This window comes from Microcaecilia unicolor, chromosome 3 (genome assembly GCF_901765095.1).
Source record: "Microcaecilia unicolor chromosome 3, aMicUni1.1, whole genome shotgun sequence".
In the NCBI taxonomy this organism is placed as follows: domain Eukaryota; kingdom Metazoa; phylum Chordata; class Amphibia; order Gymnophiona; family Siphonopidae; genus Microcaecilia; species Microcaecilia unicolor.
Genome location: NC_044033.1, coordinates 9,742,496 through 9,756,883, shown reverse-complemented (window position 1 = coordinate 9,756,883; position 14,388 = coordinate 9,742,496). Strand labels below are relative to the sequence as shown.

Below are 14,388 nucleotides of genomic sequence, written 5' to 3'. Positions count from 1 at the left end.
TGCTCTCTCTGTCTCTCTCTATTCCCTCTGCTCCCCCCCCCCCCCACGGTGCTCTGGTCCGTCAACTCTCTACCCTCCACTCCCTGCACCCGGGTCGGTCCAAATGGTCGTGCCTATATTTACACTTGGCTATAACACATTAACATTATTATAAACCACATCAAACTTTAGGCATGGCTTACCTAGCGGTAAAGTCTCGCGCATTAACCAGGCGGTAATGACCTACGCGTGTCAAAGGCCACTTGACGTGCGTCCGAAAATAAAAATTATTTTTCAGACACGCATGCCAACAATGAAATTACCGCAAGAACCACGTGGTAGCCGGGTGGTAACTCCATTTTGGGTGCGCATAGACGCTTACGCGGCTTAGTAAAAGGGCCCCTGAATCTGCCCCTAAATCCTACTACTATTACTACTTATCACTTCTATAGTGCTACAAGGCATACGCAGCGCTGTACACCATACATGAAAAGACAGTCCCTGCTCAAAGAGCTCACAATCTAAAAATGGAATGTTGCTAGTGGAATAGCAACATTCCATGTAGAATCTCAAATAGTAGCAACAGAATTCCAATAGTAGCAACATTCCATGTAGAATCTCAAATAGTAGCAACAGAATCTCAATAGTAGCAACATTCCATGTAGAATCTCAAATAGTAGCAACAGAATCTCAATAGTAGCAACATTCCATCTATAATCTCCAATAGTAGCAACATTCCATGTAGAATCTCAAGTAATAGCAACATTCCAGAATCTCAAATAGTAACAACATCCCATGTTCTACTGCACTAACCACTAGGCTACTCCTCCACTAGCAACATTCCATGTAGAAGCCTGCCCTTGCAGATCAGCAATGCGGCTGCGCAGGCTTCTGTTTCTGTGAGTCTGACGTCCTGCACGTACCCCACGACCCCACGTAGCTACGCCCCTGTCTATGACTGATGCGGGTAGTGAAGCCTATTCTATGGACATAAGTGTTCTTATAGGATGCTTGGATGTCAGCATCATCACGCCTATATTTAGGCACGCCCACTTCTGCCAGATCTTTGGCTGGAGTAAACGTGTGTGCCTAAATATGGCACTTCAGCACTGAACTTTCAGTAATCTGTAATTATGCACACAAGTGGGAACCCTGCCTATACCCTGCCCATGCTCCTCCCTTGCATATTTGCACATGTGGGAGCCCCGCCTATGTCCTGCCTATGCTCCTCCCCTGGGAATGCCCCTTGCATATATGCACATAAGTGGGAGCCCCGCCTATGTCCCTCCCATGCTCCTTCCCAGGGAACTCTGCCTTGCATATATGCACAGAAGTGGGAACCTCGTCTATGTCCCACCCATGCTCCTCCCATGGGAACGCCCCTTGCATATATACACTAAGGCATTTGCGTGCGTAATTTAGAGAATAGCGCTGAGCACTCTGTGTGCACATGTACATTCACCCATGTAAGTGCTAGTATTCTAGAAATGTAATCATGCATATAGAGGGAAATTCTATAAATCACACTCAAAAATGGGCACCAGAAAAGACTGGCGCTAAGTGTGAAACTATAAAATGCCTGCCCTTTATGCTGGTGTAAATCTTGGCACCCAAGTTGGGCGTGCTGCCCCGTATTCTATAAGTATTTACTCTCATGCCCCTCATAAGAACATAAGCATTACCATACTGGGACACTCCGAAGGTCCATCAAGCCCAGTATTCTCTTTCCAACAGTGGCCAATCCAGATCACAAGATCTCAAAAAAAGTACAATACATTTATGCTGCTATCCTAGAAATAAGCAGTGGATTTTCCCCAAGTCCATTTTAATAATGGTTTAAGGACTTAGGAAATTATCCAACCCTTTTTTAAACCCTGCTAAGCTAACTGCTTCTACCACATTCTCTGAAAAGGAATTCCTCCCATGGCCACACCCCTTTTCAGATATGTGCTGTGGGAGTTAGGCATGCAAATTCTAATGGGTGCCAATTAACCTTAATAATTAGTTGTTAGCACCCAATTACTGATTCAGAGCTTGTTATTCAATTAATTTGCATGTGGAAATTTGGGTGCCATATATAGAATCTGGGGGATGGTGCTTAAATTTAGGTGCCGTGTTATAGGGACAGTGTTTCACAGTTGTAGGGTTGTGTCCTTGTTGAACTGAACGATTTTCAAATAGGCACTGCTTTGTTAATGTATGAGCCAGAGCGGGCAAATGATGCATGATATGTGCCATGAGCCTCACTACTTCCAAGGTCGTTTCGATGATCAATCTTGGGTAATGTAAATTTGAGAAACCTTATGATCTTTGTCATCTTCTCTCTTCCAGCTCCTCCCAGTCTAAAGATGTCCGTCAATGAAACCCTGGTAGTGAACCCTGGCGATAACGTCACCATCCAATGTTCACTGACGGGGGGTGACCCCACACCTCAAGTGATCTGGTCTCATTCTCCCAACCCCATGCCTCAAAACAGCTTCACCCAAGGGGGAAATCTCACTATCTGGAGGATCCGGACCGAAGATTCTGGATATTACAATTGCACTGCCATCAACAATGTCGGAAACCCTGCCAAGAAAATGGTCAACATTCTTGTCCGATGTACGTTGTTCCACAGCCTCTTGCCTAATTTGGGCATCATTAACCATCTTTCCTTTCTAGCTTAATGTAACTTTATACCGATCTCTTTCACACATGAGCTGGGAAGCTGTAATATAGTACTCCACGCTCAGAGCTCAGACTAAGGTTAGCATCCAGAGATAAGGGAGAAGGGTCTCTTGCACTGGCAAACTCTCTGTTCTTCTGGGTTCATGACAGGTTAGTGGGCCAGCAGAAGTCAACGAACATATGCACCCTTCACTGTTTCTGGCAAAGTCCTATTCCCTTGCATGGGGACCAGGAAGTACCCACCACCCTTCTGTAATACCCCTTCATACTACTGCTTTCCTGCATTCTTGCTTTCCAGCAGTCCGGCGCATGCTAGAAGATCAGCAACTTGCTCCCCTCACCCCTCTTCTTGTCATGTCATCTATGTGAGCCAACTTCTGCTTTTACTTGATAGGTTCAAGACCATCTATTGACACTACTTGAAGGAAAACCACCTCGATAATTGTCAGCCAGAGCAATAGACCCAAAAATGTTGAGGAAGGCTTGTAGAGAGTGATGTTGAGCCATCATCCTCATTGCTGCTCCTTATGCTGCATAAATGGAAGAGTTTAGAATCCACTGCTCTTGCCTTGGTCCATCCGTAATTCGGGAGGCGTTTATATAACATGCTCACTTGACTGCTAGGTTGAAAACTCCTCTCTAAATGTTCTAACAAAAATATCTCAGAATGAAAAATCTACATCATAAGTACATAAATATTGCCATACTGGGACAGATCGAAGGTCCATCAAGCTCAGCATCCTGTTTCAATCCAAGTTACAAGTACCTGGCAAGATCCCAAAACAGTACAATACATTTTATGCTGCTTATTCTAGAAATAAGCAGTGGATTTTCCACCAAGTCCATTTCAATAAATGTCTATGGACTTTTACTTTTGGAAAGCCATCCGAACCTTTTTTGAACCCCGCTAAGCTAACTGCTTTACTACATTCTTTGGCAACGAATTCCAGAGTTTAATTACACGTTGAGTGAAGAACATTTTCTCTGATTCATTTTAAATTTAATACTTTGTAGCGTCATTGGTGTGCCCCCTAGTCCTAGTATTTTTGGAAAGAATAAACCAAACGATTCACGCCTACCCGTTCCACTCTTTTCTAATACATCGCCTGTTGTGTCTTTACAGCCATGAAGAATATCACCTTCCAGATCACCCCAGACCTTGATTAAGGAAAGTGAGAGCATTCAGCTAGGACAAGGACCTGAAGCTGTCGTGCCACGTGGATGCGGTACCCCCAGGAGAAAGTTGTTTATTCCTGGTACAAGAACGGCAAGCCTGCCAAGATCTCTGACCGTCTGCTCATCACCAGAAATGATCCAGAGTTACCAGCCATCACCAGCAGCCTAGAGATCATAGACCTGCGCTTCAGTGATTATGGCACTTACCTGTGCGTGGCTTCCTTCCAGGGAGCACCCATTCCTGATCTAAGTGTGGAAGTGAACATCTCTTCTGAGACAGGTCAGCCATGCTGCTTGCTGGGTATGGGGGAAGTAGAGTGTTCCTCAGCCAGATGAACCTCCTTCGTATTGGGTATGGGGGAAGTAGAGTGTTCCTGAGCCAGATGAACCTCCTTCGTATTGGGTATGGGGGAAGTAGAGTGTTCCTCAGCCAGATGAACCTCCTTCGTATTGGGTATGGGGGAAGTAGTGTGTTCCTGAGCCAGATGAACCTCCTTCGTATTGGGTATGGGGGAAAGTAGAGTGTTCCTGAGCCAGATGAACCTCCTTCGTATTGGGTATGGGGGGACGTAGAGTGTTCCTGAGCCAGATGAACCTCTTTCTTATTGGGTTTGGGGGAAGTAGAGTGTTCCTGAGCCAGATGAACCTCCTTCGTATTGGGTATGGGGGAAGTAGAGTGTTCCTGAGCCAGATGAACCTCCTTCGTATTGGGTATGGGGGAAGTAGAGTGTTCCTGAGCCAGATGAACCTCCTTCGTATTGGGTATGGGGGAAGTAATGTGTTCCCTGAGCCAGATGAACCTCCTTCGTATTGGGTATGGGGGAAGTAGAGTGTTCCTGAGCAAGATGAACCTCCTTATTGGGTATTGAGGAAGTAGAGTGTTCTTGAGCCAGATGAACCTCCTTCGTATTGGGTATGGGGAAGTAGAGTGTTCCTGAGCCAGATGAACCTCCTTATTGGGTATTGAGGAAGTAGAGTGTTCTTGAGCCAGATGAACCTCCTTCGTATTGGGTATGGGGGAAGTAGAGTGTTCCTGAGCCAGATGAACCTCCTTCGTATTGGGTATGGGGGACGTAGAGTGTTCCTGAGCCAGATGAACCTCCTTCTTATTGGGTTTGGGGGAAGTAGAGTGTTCCTGAGCCAGATGAACCTCCTTCGTATTGGGTATGGGGGAAGTAGAGTGTTCCTCAGCCAGATGAACCTCCTTCGTATTGGGTATGGGGGAAGTAGTGTGTTCCTGAGCCAGATGAACCTCCTTCGTATTGGGTATGGGGGAAGTAGAGTGTTCCTGAGCCAGATGAACCTCCTTCGTATTGGGTATGGGGGACGTAGAGTGTTCCTGAGCCAGATGAACCTCTTTCTTATTGGGTTTGGGGGAAGTAGAGTGTTCCTGAGCCAGATGAACCTCCTTCGTATTGGGTATGGGGGAAGTAGAGTGTTCCTGAGCCAGATGAACCTCCTTCGTATTGGGTATGGGGGGAAAGTAGAGTGTTCCTGAGCCAGATGAACCTCCTTCGTATTGGGTATGGGGGAAGTAATGTGTTCCTGAGCCAGATGAACCTCCTTCGTATTGGGTATGGGGGAAGTAGAGTGTTCCTGAGCCAGATGAACCTCCTTATTGGGTATTGAGGAAGTAGAGTGTTCTTGAGCCAGATGAACCTCCTTCGTATTGGGTATGGGGGAAGTAGAGTGTTCCTGAGCCAGATGAACCTCCTTATTGGGTATTGAGGAAGTAGAGTGTTCTTGAGCCAGATGAACCTCCTTCGTATTGGGTATGGGGGAAGTAGAGTGTTCCTGAGCCAGATGAACCTCCTTCGTATTGGGTATGGGGGACGTAGAGTGTTCCTGAGCCAGATGAACCTCTTTCTTATTGGGTTTGGGGGAAGTAGAGTGGTTCCTGAGCCAGATGAACCTCCTTCGTATTGGGTATGGGGGAAGTAGAGTGTTCCTCAGCCAAGATGAACCTCCTTCGTATTGGGTATGGGGGGAGTAGTGTGTTCCTGAGCCAGATGAACCTCCTTCGTATTGGGTATGGGGGAAGTAGAGTGTTCCTGAGCCAGATGAACCTCCTTCGTATTGGGTATGGGGGAAGTAGAGTGTTTCCTGAGCCAGATGAACCTCTTTCTTATTGGGTATGGGGGAAGTAGAGTGTTTCCTGAGCCAGATGACCCTCCTTCGTATTGGGTATGGGGGAAGTAGAGTGTTCCTGAGCCAGATGAACCTCCTTCGTATTGGTATGGGGGAAGTAGAGTGTTCCTGAGCCAGATGAACCTCTTTCTTATTGGGTATGGGGGAAGTAGAGTGTTCCTGAGCCAGATGACCCTCCTTCGTATTGGGTATGGGGGAAGTAGAGTGTTCCTGAGCCAGATGAACCTCCTTCGTATTGGTATGGGGAAGTAGAGTGTTCCTGAGCCAGATGAACCTCTTTCTTATGGGTTTGGGGGAAGTAGAGTGTTCCTGAGCCAGATGAACCTCCTTCGTATTGGGTATGGGGGAAGTAGAGTGTTCCTGAGCCAGATGAACCCCTTCGTATTGGGTATGGGGAAGTAGAGTGTTCCTGAGCCAGATGAACCTCCTTCGTATTGGGTATGGGGGACGTAGAGTGTTCCTCAGCCAGATGAACCTCTTTCTTATTGGGTTTGGGGGAAGTAGAGTGTTCCTGAGCCAGATGAACCTCCTTCGTATTGGGTATGGGGGAAGTAGAGTGTTCCTCAGCCAGATGAACCTCCTTCGTATTGGGTATGGGGGAAGTAGTGTGTTCCTGAGCCAGATGAACCTCCTTCGTATTGGGTATGGGGGAAGTAGAGTGTTCCTGAGCCAGATGAACCTCCTTCGTATTGGGTATGGGGGAAGTAGAGTGTTCCTGAGCCAGATGAACCTCTTTCTTATTGGGTATGGGGGAAGTAGAGTGTTCCTGAGCCAGATGACCCTCCTTCGTATTGGGTATGGGGGAAGTAGAGTGTTCCTGAGCCAGATGAACCTCCTTCGTATTGGGTATGGGGGAAGTAGAGTGTTCCTGAGCCAGATGAACCTCTTTCTTATTGGGTATGGGGGAAGTAGAGTGTTCCTGAGCCAGATGACCCTCCTTCGTATTGGGTATGGGGGAAGTAGAGTGTTCCTGAGCCAGATGAACCTCCTTCGTATTGGGTATGGGGGAAGTAGAGTGTTCCTGAGCCAGATGAACCTCTTTCTTATTGGGTTTGGGGGAAGTAGAGTGTTCCTGAGCCAGATGAACCTCCTTCGTATTGGGTATGGGGGAAGTAGAGTGTTCCTGAGCCAGATGAACCTCCTTCGTATTGGGTATGGGGGAAGTAGAGTGTTCCTGAGCCAGATGAACCTCCTTCGTATTGGGTATGGGGGAAGTAATGTGTTCCTGAGCCAGATGAACCTCCTTCGTATTGGGTATGGGGGAAGTAGAGTGTTCCTGAGCCAGATGAACCTCCTTATTGGGTATTGAGGAAGTAGAGTGTTCTTGAGCCAGATGAACCTCCTTCGTATTGGGTATGGGGGAAGTAGAGTGTTCCTGAGCCAGATGAACCTCCTTATTGGGTATTGAGGAAGTAGAGTGTTCTTGAGCCAGATGAACCTCCTTCGTATTGGGTATGGGGGACGTAGAGTGTTCCTGAGCCAGATGAACCTCCTTCGTATTGGGTATGGGGGAAGTAGAGTGTTCCTGAGCCAGATGAACCTCCTTCGTATTGGGTATGGGGGACGTAGAGTGTTCCTGAGCCAGATGAACCTCTTTCTTATTGGGTTTTGGGGGAAGTAGAGTGTTCCTGAGCCAGATGACCCTCCTTCGTATTGGGTATGGGGGAAGTAGAGTGTTCCTGAGCCAGATGAACCTCCTTCGTATTGGGTATGGGGGAAGTAGAGTGTTCCTGAGCCAGATGAACCTCCTTCGTATTGGGTATGGGGGAAGTAGAGTGTTCCTGAGCCAGATGAACCTCCTTCGTATTGGGTATGGGGGAAGTAGAGTGTTCCTGAGCCAGATGAACCTCCTTCGTATTGGGTATGGGGGATGTAGAGTGTTCCTGAGCCAGATGAACCTCCTTCGTATTGGGTATGGGGGAAGTAATGTGTTCCTGAGCCAGATGAACCTCCTTCGTATTGGGTATGAGGGACGTAGAGTGTTCCTGAGCCAGATGAACCTCCTTCGTATTGGGTGTGGGGGAAGTAGAGTGTTCCTGAGCCAGATGAACCTCTTTCTTATTGGGTATGGGGGAAGTAGAGTGTTCCTGAGCCAGATGACCCTCCTTCGTATTGGGTATGGGGGAAGTAGAGTGTTCCTGAGCCAGATGAACCTCCTTCGTATTGGGTATGGGGGAAGTAGAGTGTTCCTGAGCCAGATGAACCTCCTTCGTATTGGGTATGGGGGATGTAGAGTGTTCCTGAGCCAAATGAACCTCCTTCGTATTGGGTATGGGGGAAGTAGAGTGTTCCTGAGCCAGATGACCCTCCTTCGTATTGGGTATGGGGGAAGTAGAGTGTTCCTGAGCCAGATGAACCTCCTTCGTATTGGGTATGGGGGAAGTAGAGTGTTCCTGAGCCAGATGAACCTCCTTCGTATTGGGTATGGGGGAAGTAGTGTGTTCCTGAGCCAGATGAACCTCCTTCATATTGGGTATGGGGGAAGTAGAGTGTTCCTGAGCCAGATGAACCTCCTTCGTATTGGGTATGGGGGAAGTAGAGTGTTCCTGAGCCAGATGAACCTCCTTCGTATTGGGTATGGGGGAAGTAGAGTGTTCCTGATCCAGATGAACCTCTTTCTTATTGGGTATGGGGGAAGTAGAGTGTTCCTGAGCCAGATGAACCTCCTTCGTATTGGGTATGGGGGAAGTAGAGTGTTCCTGAGCCAGATGAACCTCCTTCGTATTGGGTATGGGGGAAGTAGAGTGTTCCTGATCCAGATGAACCTCTTTCTTATTGGGTATGGGGGAAGTAGAGTGTTCCTGATCCAGATGAACCTCTTTCTTATTGGGTATGGGGGAAGTAGAGTGTTCCTGAGCCAGATGAACCTCCTTCGTATTGGGTATGGGGGAAGTAGAGTGTTCTTGATCCAGATGAACCTCTTTCTTATTGGGTATGGGGGAAGTAGAGTGTTCCTGAGCCAGATGAACCTCCTTCGTATTGGGTATGGGGGAAGTAGAGTGTTCCTGATCCAGATGAACCTCTTTCTTATTGGGTATGGGGGAAGTAGAGTGTTCCTGATCCAGATGAACCTCTTTCTTATTGGGTATGGGGGAAGTAGAGTGTTCCTGAGCCAGATGAACCTCCTTCGTATTGGGTATGGGGGAAGTAGAGTGTTCTTGATCCAGATGAACCTCTTTCTTATTGGGTATGGGGGAAGTAGAGTGTTCCTGAGCCAGATGAACCTCCTTCGTATTGGGTATGGGGGACGTAGTGTGTGTACCTGAACAATCTGAGCCAGATGAACCTCCCATTTGGGCTTCCTATGCGAACCTGTATCCTTTTTGAAGCGTTATCTTTGACTTATCATACTTTTTACAGTCTAATCTCTGTGTTCGTGATCAACTTAGTAATTAAGTTACAGCCTAGATGTTCGCGTCATCTTCAGGATCAATTATTATTGCTTTATCCATCTGTTAAGGGTTTACGCTTAAAGCGCAAGTTTAATTATTTTTGTTTTCCTTTTCAAGTGACTTTTTTTTAAGAAATAGCTTATCTGTATCTATTAGAGTTGAACCAAATTATTTATCAAGTCAGAAAAAAAACTGCAAACTTTTTAATTTGATAAGTTTTGATTGGGTATGGCCAATATCTTTCCTACTATAAAAGTTAGTACATTCTATTTGCTTCTGCACCTTTAAGGACCCTCTGTGTGTATCCCAGGTTTTCTTGAATTGCATATTACTGATTTTTCCAACTTTCCTGGGAGGCTATTCCATGCATCCACCATCCTTTCTCACCTTACGCTGAGTCTGCCTCTTCCAGGCTGATGTCTTGAACCTGTGGGGCATACACAGATTACACTCCTTTTGGGTGTAATTAGGAAACGTGACTCTTAGTATAAATTATGGAATATATGAAACAAAAGCACTTTGGTATTAGAGAGTACACTGTCATGGAAGTAGTTCCGTTCCCTTTATCTACAGATCCAAATTCTAAGGCCCAAAATATACTAATAGAACTGACTCCGCACCCAAGGGTGTTATAAAAATAGATTGCGAGGCGGGTGGGCAGCAAGGCGAGGCAGGCAGGTGGGTGGGTGGGGGCGAGGAGGTGAGGTGAGGTGGTACTCAAAATGTGCCCCCAACCTTGGGCTCTCGCCCCCTCCCGCCGTAAGGTCTGGCTATGCCCCTGCTGTAGATGATTCTGTGATTCAGTAAGGAGGAAAGGCGTCAACGGCATGTTTTTCACAAAGCTTTGTGTATTTTCATACAGCCACTGATCAGGATCTAGCGAAATTCCAGGCCTCTGGTTGGCCTTCGCACAAACTTTGAACTTGAATATTGTCTTCAGAGATACGAACCAGCTTATTTTCAAAAGAGATCGCCGGCCATCTTCTGACACAAAACAGGAGATGACCGGCCATCTCCTGAAGCCGGCCAAATCGGTATAATGGAAAGCCGATTTTGGCCGGCTCCAACTGCTTTCCGTCGCAGAGCCGGCCAAAATTTAAGGGTGCGTTTCGGCAGGGTAGCGAAGGCAGGACGGGGCGTGGTTACGAGATGGCCGGCTTCTGCTGATAATGGAAAAAAGATGGCCGGCTCTGACGAGCATTTCGCCGGATTCTCTTGGCCCATTTATTTTCAGGACCAAGTCTCAAAAAAGTGCCCCACTTGACCAGAGGACCACTGGAGGGAATCGGGGATCACCTCCCCTTACTCCCTCAGTGGTCACCAACCCTCTCCCACCCAAAAAATAAACTTTTTTACCAGCCTCTATGCCAGCCTGAAATGTCATACCCAGCTCCTTGACAGCAGTATGCAAGTCCCTGGAGCAGTTTTTAGTGGGTGCAGTGTACTTCAGGCAGGTGGACCCAGGCACACCCCCCTACCTGTTACACTTGTGGTGGTAAGTGGGAGCCCTCCAACCCCCCCCCCAAAACCCACTGTACCCACATCTAAGTGCCCCCCTTCACCCATAAGGGCTATGGTAATGGTGTAGAGTTATGGGAGTGGGTTTGGGGGGGGATTTGGGGGGCTTAGCACCCAAGGTAAGGGAGCTATGCACCTGGGAGCTATTTTAAATTTTAGAAGTGCCCCCTAGGGTGCCCGGTTGGTGTCCTGGCTTGTCAGGGGGACCAGTGCACTACAAATGCTGGCTTCTCCAACGACCAAATGCCTTGGATTTGGCCGGGTTTGAGATGGCCGGCATTAGTTTCCATTATGGGCGAAAACCGATGCTGGCCATGTCAAACCCGGCCATCTTTGACATTATCAAAATGAAAGATGGCCGGCCATCTTTTTCGATAATACGGTTCAGGACCACTTTTTGCGGCGCCGGCCATCTAGATAGCCGGCGCCGTTCGATTATGCCCCTCCAAGTTACCCAGTTCCAGGCTGAAGATTTTGGGCAGTCCTCAATTTCTGACCACCCTACCCAGGTGCATTATGGGACTTGTAACACTGACTTCTATAGGCAGGATCAGGCACTACAAATCCCAGACTGCTTTGGGATATACGTTCAAAACCAAGCCTGGCCAAAAATCTCCAGCCTGGAACTGGGTAACTTGGCTTCTCTGTGTCTTACCTTCAGTCATACAACCAGGCAGACGGAATAAATTACTGCATATATTTTGGAAAACATTGAGGATGACCCTGCAAAGATCCTGTAACAGAGGCAGCAGGGTCCTTCTTCCAGCCCCGAGCCAGTGCTGTTTATTTAAGCAGCTGTGTAATAATAATATTAATTATCATTATGACTGGCCTGATTCATTGAGGGCTCTCCCCACAGGCACTGAATTAAAAAGAAACCCTTTTCCCTATTCAGTCTTTAAGAACAGAAACAAAACCAGACCCATAAAATGCAGAAACAGCTCAATCCCTTGTAGGATTCATAAAGCTGCACCGTTAATTTTTGCATGCAGGCCGTTAAAGCCGACGTGCTTGGTTAGCTAGGCCATAAAACTGGAAGCCGTGGGTTTCATATCAATCAGGCCAGCAAAACGTCCCCCCCCCCCCCCCCCCCCCCCGCCGTAATTGTTGGGGGAAAAATCCCCATGAATTATGTTCTGATTGGAAAATGAATAGAAACACATTTTCCGCATTTGGTTTGGTACAATAAAGTCGTATTTTAGAGGAGATTTTATGATTAGCTTCCTCTCTTGGTCAGAGTAACATAGTAACATAGTAGATGACGGCAGAAAAAGACCTGCTCGGTCAATCCAGTCTGCCCAAGAAATGTGCCACTTTTTTGTGTTGTGTATACCTTACCTTGATTTGTACCTGTCTTTTTCAGGGCACAGACTGTACAAGTCTGCCCAGCACTATCCCCGCCTCCCACCATTGGCTCTGGCATAGACCGTATAAGTCTGCCCAGCACTATCCCCGCCTCCCAACCACCAGCCCCACCTCCCACTACCGGCTCTGTTATCCAATCTCGGCTAAGCTCCTGAGGATCCATTTCTTCTGAACAGGATTCCTTTATGTTTATCCCACACATGTTTGAATTCGGGAACGTATGTGCATGTTTCTGGTTAGTAACTCCTTCTGCCCTCTTTTCTCCCTCTGTGTCAGCATTTTGCAAGGATCTGCCCTGGGATCTTCATCCTTCTCCGTTTCCTCTTCCCCCACTGGGTGCCTTGAGTCTCCTTGATTGCCCTGTTTCTAATTGTATTTTGCCATTCACCGTGTGACTAGGTACTGGTCGCTCCTGTACCCCACATTATCAGTCTGGCAAGGTGGCCCTAATCAGACACTACTAGATTTAATCATTTCTATAGCGCTACTAGACATATGCAGCACTGTACAAATTATATGCAGGTACTCGCTCTGTCCCTAGAGGGCTCACAATCTAAGTTTTTGTACCTGGGGCAATGGAGGGTCACAAGGAGCTGCAGTGGGAATTGAACCCAGGTCTCCAGGATCAAAGCCCGCTGCACTAACCATTAGGCCGCTCCTCCACTCCAGCAAAGGGCAGAAACATTTGGGGCCAAAGAGCTGTAAGTGTATGGATTGTTCTGGACCATGTCCTCTCTGCTGCTCAGCACTGTTCCCTCTAAGCTGAGTGGGTGTCCTCCAGTTGCATTGCTCCTGAGGACAGGCGGATTCCTTTGAGTCCTTCAGAACTTACCTGTTCCTCACTATTGAAAATATGATAGTGAAACATCGCCCCCCACTGGAAGGATTGTAGATGAAGAACTTCCACTCAACTTAGAGGGAACAGTGCTACTCAGTCTGACACATATACGTTTGGGAGGGGATCAGCCAGAGACGCCTTCACTAATCTGCTCAAGAGAACTTGGTTGCATTTATTGAGGTGTGAGTGCTGACCCCATTATACGGAACTTCCTGCAACGTGCTAAAACTCAGATGTGTTTTTTTTGTTTCCCGTAGTTCCTCCAACCATCAGCGTACCCAAGGGACAGTCCATAATCACAGTTCAAGAAGGGTCTAGGGCGGAGCTGCAGTGCGAGGTACGAGGAAAGCCCAGGCCCCCAATTCTTTGGTCCCGGGTTGACAAGGAGGCTCCCATGCCCTCTGGTGCCATGGTGGTGGAGACCTACGATGGGAAGTTGCAGCTGGACAATGTGAACCGGGAGCTGAGTGGAACGTACAAGTGCCAGACAGCCAGATACAACGGTTTCAACATAAGACCTCGAGAAGCTTTGGTACAGCTCAACGTGCAGTGTGAGTATCGTTCCAGATCATCTCTGGTGGGGGCCAAAACAGAGCAGAGTTCTCAGCTTCTGAATGGTAATTTTTAGAACATACAGCAGGAGCAAGAAAGAGGGTAGGAATGTAACTAACCTGGAGTCAATGACTTTTATTTTACAGTAAACTGATCATAATGTGTTGTCCTACGATATGGATATCAGACATTCAGATGGAGACTAGTTGACCACTCAACTTTCTGAAGCAACTGTAATGGTCATAAGACCCCACCAATATAATATCACATCAATGTTGGAAGATGCTCATTTCTTCCATATTCCCAGAAAATTCTAACACTTTTCATAAATGTATGAGTTGCAAGCTCCAATTTCATTTTTGAATTTAAAGGTTGGCGTATGGAGCTTCGAAGTCCTTTTTCATCCTCTCTGGCTGCCATCTTGAGGCTAGCCGAGGGCCAGTTTCCCAGCTCCCACTGGGTCCTCACCCATAGGTTGGAGCAAGGCCGTTTTTAGACATGGTGGGGCCCATGGCAGAAATTAAGGAGGAAGCCCCTGATCCCCTCTCCTCCATCCTCCCCCCGATCTCCTCACCTGCATTCCTACTACGTGGTCAGGGTATCTCTTACCCTTCTCCCCACCACGGTCTGTCTCCCTCCCTTCACCTTGTGGTCATCTTTAAAAATTTAGTTCCCTTCTCAGAGGGACCCCAGCATAGCAGCCATCCTCACAGGCAGCCTCCAGCCAGCCTAGGCTGAAATAGGAAATTGCTT

General features: G+C 47.5%; 1 protein-coding gene across 1 annotated transcript in view; it reads left to right on the top strand.

Moving 5' to 3' along the window:
* Window positions 1-14,388, top strand: part of LOC115467377 (MAM domain-containing glycosylphosphatidylinositol anchor protein 1-like) — a gene marked incomplete in the record, with an annotated part of 483,050 nt that overhangs the window by 200,948 nt on the left and 267,714 nt on the right. The window contains 1 exon segment of the mRNA XM_030199249.1: window positions 2,311-2,572. Within this exon segment, the coding sequence (XP_030055109.1) occupies window positions 2,311-2,572 (262 nt within the window).